Source organism: Neofelis nebulosa, chromosome 6, assembly GCF_028018385.1.
Source record: "Neofelis nebulosa isolate mNeoNeb1 chromosome 6, mNeoNeb1.pri, whole genome shotgun sequence".
NCBI classification, from domain to species: domain Eukaryota; kingdom Metazoa; phylum Chordata; class Mammalia; order Carnivora; family Felidae; genus Neofelis; species Neofelis nebulosa.
Genome location: NC_080787.1, coordinates 154,468,793 through 154,490,916, shown reverse-complemented (window position 1 = coordinate 154,490,916; position 22,124 = coordinate 154,468,793). Strand labels below are relative to the sequence as shown.

Below are 22,124 nucleotides of genomic sequence, written 5' to 3'. Positions count from 1 at the left end.
ACAACACAGCGAGGATGTCAAAGTAAAGACCTGGGAGATCCTGTGTCATCAGTGACATCACCAAATCATAGTGTCAACTGAAATGCAGCTTTCTTCATCTCTAATTCTCACCTGAGGTAAACGTGGCCCCTCACTGTTTATGTCCACGGATGGATGATAGACGGATGGACAGATGCACGGATGTACGGGTGGGTGGAGGGAAGAGACAGAAATGCAGGCATCCAAAGGGTCTTCCTCACTGGGTTTAATTTAATGCTGTTTCTTGAAACTCAAAGTTCTAAGAGGGAGGTACTCCCTTCTGTAGGCAAATTCTGAGAAAATGAGAACTTGATGCTCTTCTCCCTGAAGTTTTTGAAGCCACGATAAAGTCTGGGCAGAAAGAAATCGGGACAGATGGGAGGAAAGAGGGGTTCCTATATTGCTTGTCTGATTATGATAAACATGCATACAGGTCCCCTAGGGACGACACCGTAAACCCTGGTCCGGTCATCTCAGAGCCAATACGAGCAGTTCTGGTTTCGACAGCATAAGGATTTCCGTTGGCCAGTGTGAACAAAGCCTCTCCCGGCGAGCCTGGCCCCCATTTCCGGAGGTGTGGCCGAGGGGCCATCAGGGCAGCAGCACAAGCCCTGGCCTGGGGAGCGAAGGCCCCAACCTAAATGCACAGTGAACAAGCCTGAGTTCTAAAGGCAGAAATACTGCTTCCTGAGAAAGGTTTTTAGGAAATAGTCCCTACACACACGGGCACGGGAACCAAGACAAAGCACTCACGCCAACACCCTAAACAGATTTATGTTCTTCTCAAGCCGTGCAGGGCACACTTGTGTGGACGCTTTCCTGCAGGAGCCGTGTAGTCGCTGAGCCCCACTCACTGGCCCGCAGGCCTGGGCGGGGGTCTGCTCTGGGCGGGCACAGAAGGCATGTGGCCAGAACGGGTGACTCGCTGGCCACCAAGAACCGGCTTGGATGCTACTGTGTTCTTCTGATTTGCTCCCTGCTTGTCCCGGACGGGGACCAGGTGTGGGCGCACTGCACGTCAACCAGACGTTTGCGAGCTGGTCACCTGTCCTTCGGCCGCCTGGAATCCACTTGGGCGGCTTCCTCCCCTAAATGTCTCATGGTCACCCTTGAAAGACTGGGGGAAATAATTCCGGAAGCGTCAAAACGCTCACGCCTAGATGCTAGATATGAAACCAGCGGCCGGATTGGATGACTTTTGAAATATTTCTGTACATTGGCGAATTATCTTATCAATCTATGAAAATTCAAACTCGATTCACGTAACAAAGGACTGCAAACGCAGCTTCACTCGTGTCTATCCCAATTCCACGAGCAGTTCGTGCGCTTCGGGCACGATGACGCAACCGCCTGGCTCAAACTCACACACAACACGAGGGAACAGATGTGTCTGCATCTCAGACCCTTGAACGGCTCTTGCTGAGCTCGCCTTTAGCACACGGTCTTGATTTTTATGCTAAAGAAAGCCATTTGGAAAAAACAAACAGAAAAAAGAGAGCCATTTGGGGCGATCGGTTCTTTCGGCTTAGAAAACGCGGGGCTCCCCGTGCCACAGGCAGAGCAGGGGAAGCCCGCCGTGGACACGCGGCGCATTCTGCTGCCCACCCTGCTGGATGCCGAGCCCGCTTGCCCGACGGCAGCCGGCCGGAATCGGGGCCCGGGAGCCTCGCCGTCACCGCTCCCCGCTGCACGCTGGCAGCTCCCGGGGGCCGTCGGAGGGGCGGTGTGCTCCAGGTGCCGACGGCCGGAGCCATTCGTGTCCGCGGCAGCCCCACGGCGCTGTCCGGGCAGCAGAGCGAGGTCTGGGGCCGGGCGCCCGTGACGGCGGCACCCACAGCAGGCGCGCCTTCCCTGGCCTCCCGCCCGCGCCTCCCGGCCCGCGGGCTCAGCGCTACCTGGTGGACGTGCCGGGGATGGGGCGTCCGGTGTCCACGAGGACACACCAGCAGTAGCCGGTGGACGGGTGGCACTGCACCGGCTTGTAGAGCCCGCCGTGGGCGCACTCCGGAATCACCACGTTGTCGTTCTTGGGCTGCCTGGCCTCTTCCAGGGCCGACTGCTGCTCCTGGTCGCAGGAGGACACTGGGGACAAAGGACAGAGGCGTGAGCGCAGTGGGTCCCTCGCGGGGCCCGCGGGTGCGACCGGAAGGCTGCAGGAAGCCGGGGAGGAAGGGGCAGAGGCTGGCCAGTTGGAGGGGGGGGCCGGGTCAGCAGGGCTCAGGGAGGCACGGTGGGCCCAGGTGACCGGCAGCCACCTGTTAAAGGAGGGGCGGCTCCGGGTGCACGACGATCCGGACGGCAGCATCGGCCTGTGGTCCCGCACCCAGGTTTCAGTCCAGGTTGTAAAAACTGAGGCCGTTTGTCAGTATTTGCAAACTTACTTTTTTTTTTTTGCAAATCAGTGCTGGACTTTTAATTATCAATTAGTTTCTACTTTCAATTTTGTCACCAACTTTGATCTAAGATGACGCTGAAGCAAAGGACGTGAAAGCACACAAGCCCAGCTTATGTCCGAGCGCCGAGGAACCCAGTCTCGGCAGACGGCGAGCCTGGGGCCACACGGCTGCGACAGCCACAGGGCGTGTCCACGGCACACGATGGCGCCGGTGACTGTGGAAAACGCTTGCTGCTAACGGGGACAGAGGCACAATCTCACGGCATCCACCACTCATGTAACAGGCAGCTGCTCGTAGGGTTTTCCAAGGGCTAGACCTGCCCTAATTCATTTCGTGGGCTTTCTCAGGCAGCCATTTGGCAGATGAGAAAACAGAGGCACGGATAAGCCACTTGGGGAAGGCCACGCGGCTAGGAAGGGGCTGACTCAGAGCTCAGATCCAGACCCGTCAAACTCAGAAGCACAAGGTCTGACCGGTTTGTCAGCCTGCACCCGTCCAACCTCCGGGCAGATGCGGTTCTCGCGCCCCCTGTGTGACACTGACTTCAACATGCCTCCTGGGGGCACCAGGGGGGCTCGGGACGTAAAGCGTTCGACTCTGGATTTCGGCTCATGATCTCACAGTTCGTGAGTTTGAGCCCCACATTGGGCTCTGGGCTGCCAGTCTGGAGCCTGCTTGGGATTCCCTCTCTCTCCCTCTCTCTCTGTGCCCCTCCCCTGCTCATGCACACTCTCTCTCTCTCTCTCTCTCTCTCTCTGAAAATAATTAAATATTTATAAATAAATAAATAAGCCATCTGGAAAACAGTATGGAGGTTCCTCAAAAAAGTTAAAAACAGAACTACCCTATAATCCAGCAACCCCACTACTAGGTATTTACGCAAAGAATACCAAAACACGAGTTCAAAGGGATACATGCCCTTGGATGTTTACAGCAGCGTTATCGACAATCGTCAAATGATGGAAAGAGCCCAAGGTGTCGATCGATGGATGAACGGATAAGGAATATGTGGTACATGTACACAACGGAATACTACTCGGCCATGAAAAAGAATGGAATCTTTCTGTTCCGTGTGTAACAACGTGGATGGAGTTAGAATGTATTATGCTCCGTAAAATACGTCAGTCAGAGAAAGACAAACATCAGATGATTTCCCTCACATGTAGAATTTAAGACACAAAGAGAATGAACACACGGTGAGAGAGAGACAGGAGAACCAAGAACCAGACTCTCAACTACGGAGAACATACCGACGGCCACCAGAGGGAGGGAGGTGGGCAGCAGGTGCGACGCGGGTGCTGAATCACTATATCACACACCAGGGGTTAACTAACCCGAATTTAAATGAAGATGTGGAGGACAAACAGCTCTGCAAGCAAGCCGACTGCACGGGGCTATCCGCACTCCAGCACCCCCACAAGGTGAGTGCTGTCTACTCCATAATCCTCAGAGGGTAAGGAACTCGAGCCCAACAGAGTAAAACCTGGGGAGCACTTTATCCTTCGCTGTAGAGTCACACACGGTGTGAAATGCAATCTAGAAACAGTCAGCATATTCCAAACACTCCTGTTCTGGATAATTCCGGCCTAAACACAAAAGGGTAAAAATTAACACCGGCAAATTAAATCTCCCTCCTCCCCCATTTTAAAGAATTCCAAATGTGTGCGCTTGTCTGCACTTTGTCTTCGCAGTGGGCTTTCTCCGGGAGGGCCTCTGACCACTCAGCCCCTCGAGCGGACATGCGGAGACCCGGCCACTCACCCCCTGACCCCAGGAGGCTCGAGATCAAGGCCGATCACAGAAGTGTCGGAGGTGGGACCGGTCAGGCTCTCACTCACGGAATCACTGCAGAGAACAGAGCCCTGTGTCCCCGGGCACATACGTGGCTAACGGTAGGGCGGCTCCGGGCCCCCCAGGGCTGTGGGCCCTCTCCCCCTGAGCTGCCCTGAGGGACCCCAGGCCCACAGCCCTGGGAACACACCCGTCCTCCGCCTGAGCTTCTCTATGGAATCGAGTCATGGCATTCTTTTGCCTTCGCATTTCTCCAAAGGAAGGAAACGGAGAGAACAATGCCTTGAGTGGATATAAAATCTTTATAGCACTTTCCTGCTTATGAAGCGATTTTCCATAAACCACGCTTTAGCCTGTTCGGAACCAGCTGACTGCAGTTCACAGGGACTTTGCGACTGTCGACGTAACATCGAGCAGGTGGGACCGCCGAGAAGCTGAGAAAGAATGTGCCGTGGGGGACCAGCACCCAACTCAGGGGGTCCCACGAGGATGAAAGAGGTTAGATGCACGAGCAGAGCACGAGGGCTGTGCTTCCCAAGTGTCAGCTGGGATGGCCTGGCACCTAACAGGCCCTCGAGGAACTGCTCTTTTCCTTTTTAATTTTTTTTAACGTTTATTTATTTTTGAGACAGAGAGAGACAGAGCATGAACGGGGGAGGGTCAGAGAGAGAGGGAGACACAGAATCGGAAGCAGGCTCCAGGCTCCGAGCTGTCAGCACAGAGCCCGACGTGGGGCTCGAACTCACGGACCGCGAGATCGTGACCTGAGCCGAAGTCGGACGCTCAACCGACTGAGCCACCCAGGCGCCCCTAGGAACTACTCTTTAGATGAGAAGCGGTTCTGGTATCGACAGTGAGAGAAGGACCCAGGTTGCAGTTCCTCTGGCCACTCCAATTACAACACGAGGACCCTGATGTGTGGAATTTCGTGACTTGTCCCTTACCGACTGTATTGCCAAATGCCAGGAGACTTGTTAAAAACCATACAAATTTCCGTGTACCCCCTCGGAAAAAAACATTAACATGTTGCGTTTCAGACCCTCCTCTGTGTTCCCACTACAAAGTGTTTTCCCTGCCATGGCCTCCTGGGCCGGACGCAGACTCCTGAAACCGGATGAGCACGACTGCGGCTTCATCAATCAGCCTATCTGTCCAGGTGGACATTTTGTAGGATAATCAGAGAGGCCATAAATCATTCCAATGTCACAGTAGATGCCAAAATCACGGTCATGAGCAAGAGGGAGAAGGAAAACCTTGGTCTCTGGGTGCACAGCACACTTCCTGTTCCCAATAGCCAGTGCTCTGGTCCCGGTACAGAAACCCCGGGACCCAGAAGGTCCTAGCGGCAAGCGCTCCGGGCCAAGTACAGAAACGGCCCGATCCGCCCCGAGTCCAGGGTGCAGACTCCTGCCCCGGGCACAGCCGTGCCTACTTGGGTGCCGTGTCCCTGGCACGTGAACACAAAGGAGGCCAGGAGAAGGTCTCCGCGGGACTGTCCAGACCACAGGAACCCACTCCGGGACCCTGGGGAACACTTGGCTGTGCAACTCCCACGCTTCGAGGCCTCCAAGTATTTCCAATAAATCCCCTGTGGCTCCATTACCCAGAATCAGAGTTTTTTGGCTGTATATTAAGTCCTTTAAGCAACAATGTTCTGATCCTAAAATAGCCCAACATTAGGATCGGGCATTTGGTTTTCATTTCAACAATAACACTCCAACGATCGGGGTACCCGACACACCTGGCTGAAGATCCCGTCAGGCACTGTTCCAGGTGCCGGCGAGGCGACCCACGCGACGCGGGTGATTTCTAAAGATGTGATTCAGCTCTAATCCACAACAATAACTCACGGCCACTACATCTCTTATAACGCCACCACGCAGCTCTTTTAAATTTTTAATCTGTTCCCTGTAAGTTCTGTCCTCTTCTGCATATGCTGGAGTTCGCTCAGCAAATACACAGCTCCATAAATAAAATCCATCCATGCTCACATGGTCATCATAAAGAAGCTTTCGCTCCAACCACAACTTGGAAACTGGCAACAAGAAAAGGGCAGTGATTGGCACTTGTGGCCCGCATTGCCCCGTGAGTCACTTCAGACCATGACAAGTCACTAGGGAAGGTGGAGCAGAGCCACACCTTCTCAGAGGAAACCCTCAGAGCAGTTAGCCCATGACTACCAGGACTCACACACTTGGGAGGAGAGCTGATTCCCAGCACGCACCCTGGAAAACACACTGCTCACTGTGAACGTCCACTTGGTTCCTTTTCAGAAGTTTTATTAGTGAACAGAATTTACGGTGTGATTATTTGGGCACAAAATACTTCTCAAGCTCTATCCAAGGACATTCTGTATCTATAGAAATGGCTCTGGGAAATTCTCGAAATGTCCCTTTGGAGTATTTCATTTCATGTTTGAAGGTTCATCACAAGCAAAGTAAGATTAAGTCAACAATCTCTTATAATTTGCCAAGAACGTTGTAAAATATAGAAGATATTATAGCTGAGTCAGAAGAAATTTCGTGTTTGTTGCATAAACATCCTGGTCAGTTAGAAATGTTAAATTAAGCAATTTTATTCGGTAAATCTGGCTCCATGAGGGGAATTCAAACTTGTTGGAGAAATGCAGTTCTGTGTTCCATTGCTAAGGGCCATGATGAAGGAAGAAGGCCTTTAGACAAACCAATGACAACCCCTGGGAACAGAGGCTAAACAGAAACTCGATTTCTGCTTTGGAAAGTGGCTCTCCCTCCCTAAGGCAGCACCGGCCCCAGGGGACCTGACCTCGGCTCACGCTGGGGCCACAGGGAGATGACACAGACACCCTTTGTTCATAAAGGGCATGAAGCACTTATAAGTGGAGATAAACACGGAACAAAGCTTATTTTACCACAAATCCAGAAACTTTCAAACACTGAGACACAGAAGCAGGGCTTTAAAAGGGCCCCACAGAAATAGGTTTCAAGGAAGGTCCGGAAACACGTGGAGGGAGGCCCCATAAAGCATTAGGAAAGGAGGCGCCCAGGGAGGGGCGTCTGGGTGGCACAGTGGGTTAAGCATCCAACGTCGGCTCGACTTCGGCTTAGGTCATGACCTCGTGGTTCATGAGTTGGAGCCCTGGGTCGGGCTCTGTGCCGACGATCCTGTCAGCACAGAGCCTGCTTGGAATTCTCTCTCCCTCTCTGCCTCTCCACCGTTTTCTCTCTCTTCCTCTCAAAACAAATAAAGTTAAGGAAGGAAGGAAGGAAGGAAGGAAGGAAGGAAGGAAGGAAGGAAGGAAGGAAGGAAATAGAAAACTCCCAGTGCAGCTGTGGGGGCGATGGGACAGGATGGGATGGCTGTTCTGAGCCAGGATGATGTCATTAGGGGAAAAGGTCAGGTTCAGGAGTAGGAGTCAGGCCCCCAGCTTTCCTCGGCCCCTCAACCTCTTGTCTGACCAACTTTAGCAGAAATCTAATCCTCACTTAAGCCCATCCTGCCTCCCAGGAGGACTGTGTGACCGAATGGCACAACACCTACAAAGTGATAGGTTCTACACAAACTTGGGAGTATTATTAATGTTGAGCACAAGGTTTACAGAACCCACCGGGCACAGAGACACAGAGATAAGAGGTCCTATAAAGAACTAGACTCGCAGCCCCAAAGAAAATTTAGATACTTTCAATACCATCCACGTAGAGTTTTTCAATCACATATTCAAGCATCAGAATGGGGAAATCCGAGAGCGCTATTTCTGCCACGCGTCCATCCAGCACTTTCTGTGTCTGGCCACGGAGACACCTCTCGACCCTCCAACCTGGCGTATACAACCCGTCATGCCGGCAAAGCTCAACATCCTCCACAAACAAGCAGCCTTCCATTCAGTTTGTCGAGTCCGTTCTCATCCAGGCCACTGGCTTTCGGTACTCTAGATGGCCCTCCTCTCGCCATGGCTTCGTGGCATGCCGTGCTGATACCGTGAGCCACTTGACCCAACATAACTGTGGTGACTGCACCGCTCTCTCTTCCACAATCCGTTCCATCTACGCTCGTGCGGTTCCACGCAGGTGCATTTGTGCCCGACTCCACGTGCTTGCCAATGTGTGTGGCTCAGACACGTGGCCTCCTGGGCCATGCACCCCGTGCCGAGCAGATTCCTCAGAAGTAATTAGCACTTTGGAGGTAATCTGCCTCAGTACTTTTTCATGAAAATATTAAAGTAGAAACATGAGTGCAACGCCAACTTGTCTCCGTAAATTTTCATTTCTACAGTCATATAACCACTCTGTGCTTTTAGAATACTACCTCTGCAAATTTGGTGGGATTAAAAAAAATTAGTTAGCTTTTAAAATTATTTTATCTCCCAGGCCATCAATAGATTTCAGTGACTTATAATGTGTCTGAAAGTGTGTTCAAATAATCTGACGACCAGAGGGAAGTCAGATTATAACAAATGGCTGCAGGACATTTTTGAACTTAAAGAAAAAAAAAAAAGCACTTAGTCAATGGTCTCATCAAGTATGCCCCACTTGATTTTAGTATGATGATGCCCCAAATGCATTTAAAGAAATTACATTCATTCCAAAAAACAGACAGACAAGAGACCTTTGGGTTCGGCCATATTTCATGGGTATGCAGGCTGCAGCAGTAAGTTTTGGCTAGCTCACCTTCCAAGAGTTTCACGTTAATATTTAGGGTTTCGCTGCTTACTTTTCGACAGGCACAGAATCCTGGGAAGCTTTCTAAAAAGCAAAATATTTGAAGCTGTTGCCCATTGCGTGCCCACCACCACAGATGCAGAATTGTAACACCAGCAGGTCAACAGGCGGTTCCAGTCCTCTTCTTGATTCTGAGTTTCCTCTGTTCCGCCCTTAGCTGTCAGCACAGTTTGCAAGGACGCCACTCCAGGTCCCAAATTCTCCACAACAGGGTTTCCGTTGTTTGTGTCGTGGGGGAGAGCGACGCCCAGATGGTGGGTGGCTGGATGGTTATTGTTGTTCTTTGTAAAGGGACCCTGTGTCCCTTTATCCACATGATAATCTGCTCTTGGAACATTCTGTTTTCCCAGACACACCTCATATTAAAGAATCACATAAATTCGCCATTCAACAGCAGCCAACGCCGTAAGGGTTCTTCAGAAACGATTTGCAGGTATTGAAAGTGTGCCCATACATTACCCTAATGGCTCTGGCTTATTGTATTTGCATTAATTCGTATCCAGTTTATACTGACAGATTCTATTTTCTATTTACCCTCATTTAGTTCTATAAAGGAAGAGACAATGAGGAAAAATTAATTTTCAAAGTCAGCATCGTTACTTAAATCTCTGGCAATCCTCCCCAAAATATGGCAGGTTGCATGATGTGAAGTAGAGAAGACTGAATAAGATATGAAGAAACACAGAGTCAAGACTGCTTCGTCCGACCTGGCCCATGGCTTTAGGGAAGTCATGTAAATGATGATGGAATCGCTTGCCACGTAGTATCACACCAGTCTAACTGCCTCCTGAGATGGTCAGAGGAACTAATGGAATAATATAGGAGTGTATGTAGAAAGAAGGATAAGGCGTCTTTCAAAATTGAGGGACTATTTAAAATACTAGAGGGGCGCCTGGGTGGCTCAGTCGGTTGAGCGTCCAACTTCGGCTCAGGTCACGATCTCGCGGTCTGTGAGTTCGAGCCCTGCGTCGGGCTCTGGGCTGACAGCTCGGGGCCTGGAGCCTGCTGCGGATTCTGTGTCTCCCTCTCTTTCCCTCCCCCACTCATGCTCTATCTCGCTCTCTCTGTCAAAAATAAATAACATAAAAAAAATTTTTAAATAAAATAAAATAAAATACTAGAAATAATACTCAGTAACTCCTTTAGATGCTTTAATGACATTATACCCTAAATGCAAACGTTTTCAGTTACAGTGAAACTATCCATTTTTATGCAAAGAAAACTTAGGTGTTATTTTCATTAAGGTGAATTACTTCATTCACGAAATGGCAAAACGCCCAGAAAACTGGTATTAGAAGAAAACTTTCTCTATCTGATAAAAAGCATATATATTTTATTTTCTTAATTTTTTAAAGTTTACGTATTGATCTTGAGAGACAGAGAGAGTGAGCAGGGGAGGAGCAGAGAGAGAGGGAGCAAGAGAATGCCAAGCAGGCTCCGCCCTGTCAGCGCAGAGCCTGATGCGGGGCTTGAACTCATGAACCGGGAGATCACGGCCTGAGCTGAAACCAAAAGTTGGACACTTAACCAACTGAGCCACCGGAAAAGCATATATTTTAAAAACGCACAGCTAACATCAGATTTGATGATCAAAGACTTAATGCATTCGCTCTAAGATTGGAAATTGTGTCACCACTTATCATTATACGGGGTGTCCTGGGCAACGTAGTAAAGATAAGAAATAGAAACACAGAAAGATTGGGAGGGGGGGGGATGTAGAACTTTCTCTAATCACACATGACGGGATTATGTATGTAAAAAGAATCTAAAACATCTACAAAGAAAAAACTGCCGGAATTAATAAGTGAATACAGCAAACCCTCAAGACACAATGTCAATATGCAAAAATCACCTGTCTATGTAGTAGCAAGGAATAACTAGATAGAAAGTACCATTTTTAAAAGGCATTCCCAATACCATCAAAAGCATGAAATAAGTTTATGAAAAGATGTGCAAGACATTGAAAAAGCACTGCTGAGGGAAATGAAAGGAAACCCACACAGGTAGAGGGAGAGGTACCATGTTCATGGACCAGAAAACTCGGTGATGTTACAACGTTCATTCTTCCCAGACTGTCTGTGGTTTCAACATAACTTCCAACAAATCCCTAAGATGCTCTTTTGTGGAAATTGGCATTTTCATTCTAAAATGTATTTGGAAAATCAAAAGACCTGAAATATCCAAAGCACTCTTTTGAAAGAACAAAGTTGGAGGACTAATATTGCTGCATTTTAAAGGTCGTTATAAAGCGGCCTCTCCAGACAGTATGTGACTGGAATCAAGATAGCTAAATAGATAATGGGAAAAAATGAAGACTTCATAAACAGACCGCAGAATACATGTTCAATTGATATTTAACAAGGCACCAAAGCAATTCAAAGAGGGAAAGTCTTTTCAACAAATGATTCTAGAACAACAGGCTATCTACGCTCCAATAAAAAAAAAAAGTCTAAAGTACACCACACACAACAATTTATTTGAAAAGACTTTGAAATCTCAACATAAAAGCTAAACACTATAAAGCGTCTAAAGAAAATACGTGAGCCTGTGTTTGTGACACTGGGTTAGACACTTTTTAGGTCCGATACAGAAAGCCTTAAGTACAGAAGAAATATGTAGTAAATTAGACTCTACTAAAACTGAAAACATATACTCACCAAAACACACCAAGAAAAAAGTAAAAGGCCAGGCCACAGACTGTGAGGAAATGTCCCTAAGGCATACATCCGACAAAGATTCAGGCTATATAAATGACTCCTACAGATTAATAAAAAAAGACGAAGAATTAAATTGGGCAAATATTTGAATAGATACGTCAAAGATATGTGACCGAACAATAAACACTTGAAAAATGGTCTAGGACTATGTGCCACTAGACTGGCTCAAAGTAAAAATGCCAAAGCCAAGGGCTGGGACTCTCACACAAATGCAAATGATAGGAACGCTTTGGAAATCTACTCTTGGGTAAATGCCCAAGAGTAATGGATAAAACATCCATAAAATAACGTATAAGAACATATATGGAAACTTATTTGTAAGAACCCTAACCTGGAAGCAATTGAAATATCCATTAAGTGGAAAAAATAAATAAATAAATAACAAATAAATAAATAAATAACAAAATATCCATTAAGTGGAAAGTGCACAAATTGTGGAGTATGCATACAGTATGCAATTATGCATACAAAGTATAGAGAATAAATGGGTAATATAGATAATCAAGAAGGATGAATCTCAAAACTATTATAATGAGCAAAACAGAAACAAGGGGGCATACAGTGCATTATTCCATTTATATGAAATTCTGGCCCAGGTAAGAGTAACACAGAACCATGGGATAATGGAAATCAGAACAGTAGTTGCCTCTAAGAAGGCGCTGACCCAGAAGGGCCTGAGGGAGCTCGCCCGGTGATGGAGACCTTCTCTGTCTTGAAGGATGTGACTTCCATGGGCATTACTGCTTGCCAGAGCTAAGCTCGTCTCACTGAGCACCACGGTCTGTGTATCTCACCGTATAAAAATATCCTCAATAAACAAACTGATACCTAAATAAATCTTCAACAGTTTTCAAAATAAGAATAAAATAGGGGGCGCCTGGGTGGCTCAGTCGGTTGCGCATCCGACTTCAGCTCAGGTCATGATCTCACGGTCCGTGGGTTCGAGTCCCGCGTCGGGCTCTGTGCTGACAGCTCGGAGCCTGGAGACTGCTTCGGATTCTGTGTCTTCCTCTCTCTCTGCCCCTCCCCTGCTCACGCTGTCTCTGTCTCTCAAAAATAAATAAATGTAGGGGCGCCTGGGTGGCTCAGTCGGTTGAGCGTCCGACTTCGGCTCAGGTCATGATCTCACAGTCTGTGGGTTTGAACCCTGCGTCGGGCTCTGTGCTGACAGCTCAGAGCCTGGAGCCTGCTTCGGATTCTGTGTCTACCTCTCTCTTTGCCCCTCCCCTGCTCATGCTCTCTCTCTCTCTCTCTCTGTCAAAAATAAACAAACATTAAAAAAAAATTTAAATAAATAAATAAATGTAAAAAGAATTTTTTTAAATAAAAAAAAGAATAAAACAGGAACTCTAAGAGACGAGAAAATATTGGTCACAGTTTCATTGGCGACACATTGTTTTTTTAGTGTGTCTTATGAAGGGTGGTACCTCAATTCAATGATGTGCAAACCACGCGTGAAAGCCCACAGTCAGTCCCCAGCAAGCGGCACTTAACGAAAGCTCCGTCTCCTCCTCCTTTTTTCCAAGAGGACTTGGTGTGCACGCTGTCTACGAAACCAAGAACTCTGACCATGAAATGCAGCATAAAGAACAGGACAGAAGCACCTACCGGCCGAGTGACTCTACATGTGCAGCGGTAGCTTTGTCCATAATAGCTCTTGGGCCTCCAAGGACTGACTTAACCGGCTGCAGAAAGTTTCCCTTAAAAGCTGTGCGTAAGACCCGCACAAAGTCTGTTTGGCCCCGTGTCCAAAGGGCCCTGATTAATCTGTAAGAGCCTCCAAGTTATAAGCGGTTTTCCCGTGTGATCGGATGTATCACATGAACAACCCCTGCGTCCACCCCTCCTCTTTGCTTCCTGGTACCGTCCTCACTGTCCTGCTTCAGGGTCCTCTGCTGGCCTGAAATCTCACTACTATTGGCTGGCCCGACTCCCAAGATCTCGTGGGCCTGCCACACGGCTCTGACGTGCGTGGACTAGAGTTTGTTTACTCCTGATGGCCTCTGCCAAGTCCCAGTTACCACTGCAACCGCAGCCCGGAAGGCTAGAAATGCCTGTCTCCTCAGCCGATTCCCACCCTCGTCCCCGACTGTGCCTCACATCCTCCAGGGCCTCCCACTTAGGAGAATTACATACTAACTTCAGGACTCAACAGATGACCTTGCTGGCCCGTCCTCGCTCCCTCCCCGTCGCCAGAGTTTCTGCAGCACTTCCACACGGGCAGGGCGTCACGTTGGGTCCAAACACGTGAGCTCCCTGGCTCAGAGGATGTCTGCAGGCATCAGACAAGCTGGGGCTGGACAGGTGCACGGAACTGCTTCCCTCACCCCTACTCTTGCCCCGAGAAGAACATTCTCCTTTTCTCACTCGCACAAGGAGGAGGAGACACGTGGGGCAGAGCCCAGCCAAGATCAGCAGGTGCGTGAGAAACAAACACCGATCGCCGATTCCCACGAACATTCTGGGGTTATTTCTTGCGAAGCAGTAGCTCTCTGACACGACAGTCATTCCAGCGTAAGCTTCCAAAACCACTATCTTCTACTTTGGTTTTTTTTGCCTCTCCTTACAGTATTTTCAAAAGTCACCCCCCAAATACTCCTAATTAAGATACCAAATATCTTACTTCTCCAAGCATTTGGTCACATTCCCTCATTAGCTTATGACCCCTGCTTTTAACGTGCATACAATTAACCACAGGTTCACTAAACAGACCTGTGCTCAGCAAACTTGGTGTGTGGGGCACCGGGCCACACACAAGGGTGCATATGGCTGTAGAGGGAGGGTCCCCAACAAAAGGTGGACATGCAGGGCAGCAGGGGCCAGACTGAGGGACCCCTGAGCCAGGTTCAGGGGTTCCCACAGCACGGGAAGCCTTGTAAGATTTTCAAGACTGCTACGATCGTATCTGTACTTTAGGAACCCTAGAGGCAGGCTTCTAGAGGACCGACTTGAGGCTATCTTACATTACCTTACCTACTAGGGTACCCAGGCCTTAAAATATGAGACGCATAGGAGATTAAGTGACAAACACTGCAAGCATGAGGAAGCCCGGATAAAAGTACATAGATAATTCAGTGCAAATGCAAGCAACGACTAAGTGCCCAATTAGAGGTATAGACCGCTGTCCTTTGGAAGGCCAAAGATCTCCCAATTTACCTCCTGAAGCACTCAGCTGTAGGTGCACACCGACCCGGTCCACGCACTGAATCAACAGGGAGCCTAGCACCTTTGTTCTGTTGTTTTAAAGGGCATGTAAGCCACGGGGGCTCACAAAATGTAAGCTACTTTCCATCATACTGGCTACACCACCGCTGTGTGTGATCACCTATCATCTAACCTGTGGACATTAAGAGTTTCACTGCTACCTGAAGGGAGGTCAGTAAAGTATCTCAAGGTTTAAAAAGGACACCTCACATACACAAGTATTTCAGAGATAAAATAATGAACAGTTTGCTGGGGCACCTGGGTGGCTCAGTCGGTTGAGCGTCTGACTTCGGCTCAGGTCGTGATCTTGCAATTTGTGAGTTCGAGCCCCGCGTCGGGCTCTGTGCCGACAGCTCAGAGCCTGGAGCCTGCTTCGGATTCTGTGTCTCCTTCTCTCTCTGCCCCTCCCCCACTTGTGCTCTGTCTCTATCAAAAATAAATAAAATATTTAAAAAATTCAGAAAAAAAAAAACAATAAGTTTGTTCAGTAGAATCCCACTTATAAAACCATATGGATTTTGCAGATGAGCAGAGACTGGAGATTGACTACAGCTTTTTCACGTATTCATTTACTTGGTTGCATGTTAATTCTGTGAAGGGGGGTTACCGTCATCGTTTTACAAATTCGGTGATGGAATCAGAGAAGGTAAATTATTTTCCGAATCTGGGTAATGAGCGACAGAGACAGCCGGGAACCAAAGTGCTGGGTGGGGGTGAGCACTTCTGACAAGTTGCCAGATAATGCTAAAGCAGGCATATATTTTCATCTGTCGCACATGTCAACAGAGAGGTTTCCATGTGTTCTTAGCATCGATTCCCTGATTTGTACTCATATTGTCTTCATCAGTCATGGAATGCCTGTGGCTTTCTTTTTAATTACACAACAGATGATCAAAGAAGGCAAAAAAGAAAAAAAAAGAAAAAAAAGAGAAATGCACCCTTACAGTTTGATTTTCTAGAAATGGCGGATTGGGCAGAGGGCAACCTTGAAACTCATAATATAAATGGAATACAATTACCTGCGTGTCCACGTTCAGGAAGACACCAATCGGGGTTCTCAATGCTAAGGCTTTGCCCACAAGCAGCACGTATGTGTCACCGGCCACGCAACTTAATTCCAAAGGAAGGTTTTTAAAGTTAACTTTTTAATCCAGAATCATTGCCTTAATATTTACAGGCATCACAGGCACGGAGCTCGGCTTCCGCATACTGTCCTGCGATCCCGGTAAGCACAGAACGAGGGACGTGTATTCCCACCGTGAGTTTTTCCAGTGAAGAAATGGAGACTCTGGAAAGGCCTACGGCTTACTCGAGACGGCAAAGCTAGGGAAAGCGGAGTGGGAACCCACACCCACGCGGTGGCGCAAAACCCACACTCCAGCCACGGTGCCCCTGCCCCTCGCCGCCCTCTCGAGAGACACACAATATGGGAAACCACAGCCAAACTCGAGTCTCGAAAAAACAGATCTGGAAGCGATTCATGGATCCAGTTTCTTTGCAAAGAAAATAGTGACCACGGGTGTCCATTCTGATGATTTTTCCCATATTTATTTCCCATAGCAACAGACCCAGCCTTGAGTAACTGGAGACCTAGAAGTCATTCCCATTCTGAAACATGAGCAAAGCCCCCGGGAGAGGAGGAGAACACAGCCAAGACAAGGAAAAGCCACCTCAGCGGGATCTTGGGGCCTGTGATGCTGAATGATCCCCAATCACACCCCTTCCCATCTGTGCCCCAGTGTTTCCGGAGGGTTCATCCACGTGAAAGTCAACCTCACCCAAGCCTTCCATCAGTCACAATTACACCAACACCACTCCACAGTGACCCCTTACCCACTTCTCTGCTTTTCTTCCATCCTGAGCCTAACTCTCTGAGGTGCTCCCCAGATCCTGTCCCTGTTCTCCAGCGCCCCTCCCCGGGGTTTCTGCACCAGGAGCCCCCACAGGGCCACACTGTCCCTCCACATTCATGGGACAGAACTCCACAGCTATCACCAAGCAGCCCTGCCCAGCACCCACCCTCCCAGCCACTGCTAACGAACCCCTTGAAGCCTTCCTCAACGGTGAGTACAGCACCCCTCGCCCGCTGTCTCCTGAACGACGTCCGTTATGCAGAGTACGACACCGATTTTCTCAAAAGGGAGGCAATAAAAGTAGTCAGATTTTATATTTGGATTCCTTATACACAGAATTAGAATATTTTCCATTTTCCAGAAAAGTCCCCCATCAAGACTGGTGGTTTTATCTAAATCTAACACAGCTGGTTACCAACAAAACTGATCCCGCCATCTTGTTTAAAACACATCGGGTCCACTCAAGCCAATGTCCAGACTTGGCCAACTTTCTTCAAACTAGTTTTCTTTGCATTTCGGTAAGGGAAAGAAGAGATGAGAAAAGGAAAAGCCAGCAGCGGCATTTTGACACAAACGACAGATGTTTGAGGACCACGTCCCTGTGCCACACGATGCAACCTGGTGCACCAGACGTGTCCCGTGTGGGAACAGTGCAAACCCTCGAACTGTGCATTCTTGAGCTGACTTTTCAGTCAACTGCAAAACGAGAACAACAGCCCGTACCTCATCATTGTGACAGAGAGATAAAACCTGATATACACAAATCCTGTCACACAGAGTGTCCTATGCTCACCTATCCCTTTCTCTAACGGGTGCAGAAGAAAGCACATGAGGCCACAGAACTAGGTCAGCAGAGCTGCATTTTACTGCAGGTCGGTGAGACTGCTACTTAATGGTTTTTCACCCTTAGAACCAGGAAGAAATGATATTCCAAAGCCTGAAAATCATGCCCCAAAACACCACTATCTACAGCCAGTTCACTGTAACCGGTGTTTTTGCTGAGACTAACATATAAAATGATGTTAGAAGCAGCTCTTTTAGGAACAGAGATATGGTGTCACCAGAAACAACTCAATCCTAGTAGAATTCTTCTCCCTCCTTCGAAAACACCACGTGGAGCCTTTTGTGTTCTTGGGGAAACTGTCACCTGAAGGCAACCCCGTGGGTGTTTGTCCGGAGCCTGGCTGATCGGGGAGGGTGTGGGCTGTGCCTGCAAGGAGATTATTCAGAGACGAACAACCTATATACAATTAGAGCAGAAAGGACCCGAGAACCGTTTAGGTCTTCTGAGGGGTTCTACAGGGTTTAAAGAAAATAAAGTCACATTTCTACAGCCCTTTTCATCATAGAAGCACCTCCCGTTCATGTATTTGATTCAATTCTAATTGCTGAGGACTGCAGAGGGGTCAACAAACACTGGGCACTATCCTAACCACTTCGGGGGAGCTCATGAATAGTCATGGATACTCACAGATGGTGACAGATACTCATAGAAAGTTATGGATACTCATAGGTGGTCATGGGAACTCATAGATGGTCATGAATACTCATAGATACGGATACTCACGGATATTCACGGACAGTCATGGATACACACAGATACTCACGGATACTCAAAGATGGTGACGGATACTCACAGAAAGTTAAGGATACTCACAGATGGTCATGGAAACTCATAGATGGTCATGAATACTCATAGATACGGATACTCACGGATACTCACGGACAGTCATGGATACACAGATACTCACGGATACTCACAGATGGTGATGGATACTCACAGAAAGTTATGGATACTCACAGGTGGTCATGGAAACTCACAGATGGTCATGAATACTCATAGATACGGATACTCACGGATACTCACGGACAGTCATGGATACACACAGATACTCACGGATACTCACAGATGGTGATGGGTGATGGATACTCACAGACAGTCATGGATACTCACAGGTGGTCATGGAAACTCATAGATGGTCATGAATACTCATAGATACGGATACTCACGGACAGTCATGGATACACAGATACTCACGGATACTCACAGATGGTGACGGATACTCACAGAAAGTTATGGATACTCACAGATGGTCATGGAAACTCACAGATGGTCATGAATACTCATAGATATGGATACTCACGGATACTCACGGACAGTCATGGATACACACAGATACTCACGGATACTCACAGATGGTGATGGGTGATGGATACTCACAGACAGTCATGGATACTCACAGGTGGTCATGGAAACTCACAGATGGTCATGAATACTCATAGATACGGATACTCACGGATACTCACGGACAGTCATGGATACACAGATACTCACGGATACTCACAGATGGTGACGGATACTCACAGACAGTCATGGATACTCACAGATACTCACGGATACTCAGCTTAGAAGCTGCTCTCGTTCCATTTTACGGGTGAGGACATGAGACACAGAGTGACTCCACCCCTTGCCCCGGCTCCCTCAGCTCTGCACAGGCACAGCAGGCACACAGACCAGGCCGTCCCACCCAGAGTGCTGCCACCAGAAGCACCCGGTGGTTTCCATCCGTCGTAAGCACCCGGACGGCGAGCGCCGTATCAGCCACGGGTTCCTCGGGTGGGCACGGGCGCAGGGACGCTCGGCGGCTTCCCGAGACTGCACGACAATAATGGTTCCAGAAGCAGGACATGAGCCAGCTTGTTAGATCCCTAGCCACCTTCTCAGGAGCCTCACACTCGTCTCTGAGGAGCTTCCGCTGCTCTCGGGAGCCAGTGGGGTCCACTGTGGTCTCCCAGCAGCTGGTCTCCCAGCCCCGGGCTCAGCTCGGGGGACAGGCAGTGATACACAAAGCACCTCTGTACCGTCGCGTCCACGGCCTCGTCCAGCCCCCCGTCTGGGGCCCTGTCTGCTGGGACGTGCCTGACCCTAGCCTAGACCTGAGCGCCAGTCGTGCCGTGACAATGCAGCCGATGGCTTCCGGGTCACGGAGGGTCCTGCCAGGGCCAGATGCGGGACAGCGACGCCTTCCGCTCACCAGAAAGTGCTGGCAGCCAGCCTCGGGGCGGCCGGGACACATTTACAACGTGTTCTCTTAGAGTGGCCCCCCTGAGAAATTCTGACATTCTCCGAAGATTTCCAATCCCTGGACCCAAAACAGCCATCACGACTGAAAACAGAGCCAGTATCTGTAACCAGGGCAAGAGAGGAAAAACCAAACGTCATGAAGTGAGTGCCGGCAGGCTCTGAGGGGACGGACGCTGAAGTGTTCAGACAGAAGAGGACATCGTACCTGAACTCGGGCCCCAAGATACTGTTGTAAACATGGACAGATTTCAATGGGTAAATGGCCGTTTCAGAACAAGTATCTCCAAGGCTACGGTGGCTTGACTCCCCTGTCCAGGGCTGTTTTTCTAGGAAAACCTTCAGGAAGGGCCCTTCACGCCCCGCACACAAAGCGTATCCCCATACTTGCTTTCGGAGAAGAAATCTAAAGGCCCTGCCTGTAGATGTTTGGGGCTGAGGAACCAAGCGGTCTCCCTGGGGATGTAGGCTGTGTGTGTGCGGGTCCCGGGCTCACGAGGCTTGGCCACAAAACCCCTTCTTTCACTCTGTCCCACGTTCTCAGGGGATCCCCCCAAGACTCCCCACCAGCAAGGGATTCCCATCGTCTGAATTCCCACTGAGCTACTCCACTTTTTCTCAACCATCGCAATGACCGTGCAGGCTTCTCTGCCTGCTCGTGCTATGTCTACTTCGTGTCCCTACTCCAGAGCGGCGGTTCTCAAAGCGGGGCCCCAGGACCGCCAGGACAGCCAAGGAGGTCAGAACCGCCTCCATAAAATATTACCGTGTCCTCTGCCTTCTGATTCTCACGAGTGACGTGTGATGCTGATGCCAGACGGAACGTGCCCCGTGGATTAAACACTTTTCAGCTTGAATACTGCCCGTAAATGTTCACAGATATAACCCATCCTAAGAAAAGCTGTTCGGGTCCTCAATAAGCTTTAAGAGTAAAAAGGATTCTTACACCAAAAAGCTTGGGAACTGCTGAATTAGACCACACACTTCGGTTATTTGAGCAGGGCCTCGGGCCGGGCGTGCGTTTCTGGACTCTCCCGATAACGGCGGATGCGTGCAATGTGCAGTCGGCCCTGTTCCACCCGCCCGTCCGGGTCCTCACCGTGGCTGTGTGCGAGCCACCATCATCGCCCCACTGGACCGTCTGACAGCTTCAGCCTCACGTACACGCAGGCCAAGCCGGGGAGCGCCGGCCACCGCGCCGCGGCTCCCGCACCTGCTGTGGGCAGGGGTGAACGTGGGGGCTGTGTGGGGCGCGGATGCTCCGCCCGCAGGGGTGGATGAGCGGCTGTACGGGGCGCGGAGAGCTGAAGTCAGTAAAGTCCAAGTGGTCAGTGCGGCCCCGAGACAGGCCCACGGCGTGGCCAAGGGGGCAGGGACCCAGGACGGCAGCGGTCCCGATGGGAGAAGCCGCCTACGGGGGCGGGGATGCATCGGCGAGCCGTGTCCCCAAACCGGCACCAGGCAGGGGGGCGGCCCGGCACCCGGAAGGCTTCCCTCGGCCGGGGGATGGCCCGCGTGCAGCCGAGTTTATGTTTCAGTGTTTACAGCCGTTTCGAACGGTTCTGCTGTGTTTTACTTTCCTCCCCCCGCTTGGCTCTGCTTCCTTCACAGACACTCAGCCTCTGACGCGCTTCTCCATCTTCCTCCCGCATCCCGCCCTCCTGTCGCCATCGGGGGCGTCCCCGCGCAGAGGCGACTCTGCCTCTGGCCAAGGGACGCTCTGAGTGTGTGCGCCCCGCCGGGCGTGAACAGGCGTGCAGGCCTTAGAAGCGGGGAGGGGAAGACTTTCCTGAAGGCGAATCGGACACACATCTGCGGCTCGTTTCGCGACCTGACGCCCACTGTAATTTTCACAGAACCACTGTTTGAAGGCGTGTGGCCGTGGACCACCCCCTCCCGCCCTGGTGACAACCGAGCGTGGCTGGGCTGGCCCCTGGGGGACCGCGGCCGGGCCCGCGCCCCGGCCACCTCCGCTCACCTCCCCCGGAGGCCCCGTCCCCCGAGGCCGGACGACTGCGCGCTGGCCGCCCTCCCTGCCGAGAGAAGAGAACCCAAAAACACGTTTTGGCAGAAGTGTTCAAACAAAACCGAGTCTAAATATTTAACATTTTGCAGATCACAGTGCGCACAGGAAACGGCGAGTCTGGCACAGAGTCACCTAATAAGGCAGCGTCTGCTCCGGTTTATGCAAAGGGCGGCGGCCGGCCTGCCGACCGCCTCTGCACACGCATCACACTCGGGGCGCCTGGTGTGATTTGCAACGCGGAGCCCTCCCGGCATCTCCGGCGGCGGGCCACGGAGCGTGGCTTCTTGGAGGCCGGGGAGGCCAGGACCCCGGGTACGGCAGTCAGAGGCCGAATCTGCCC

At 50.1% G+C, this 22,124-nt stretch overlaps 1 protein-coding gene across 5 annotated transcripts in view; it reads right to left on the bottom strand.

Annotated features, from left to right (window-relative positions):
- SMOC2 (SPARC related modular calcium binding 2) overlaps positions 1-22,124 on the bottom strand; it is a 167,138-nt gene that overhangs the window by 47,035 nt on the left and 97,979 nt on the right. For all 5 annotated transcript variants that reach the window (XM_058735935.1, XM_058735936.1, XM_058735939.1 and 2 more), the window contains one exon: positions 1,914-2,100. In XM_058735935.1, the coding sequence (XP_058591918.1) occupies positions 1,914-2,100 (187 nt within the window). The remainder of the gene's footprint in view (positions 1-1,913; positions 2,101-22,124) is intronic.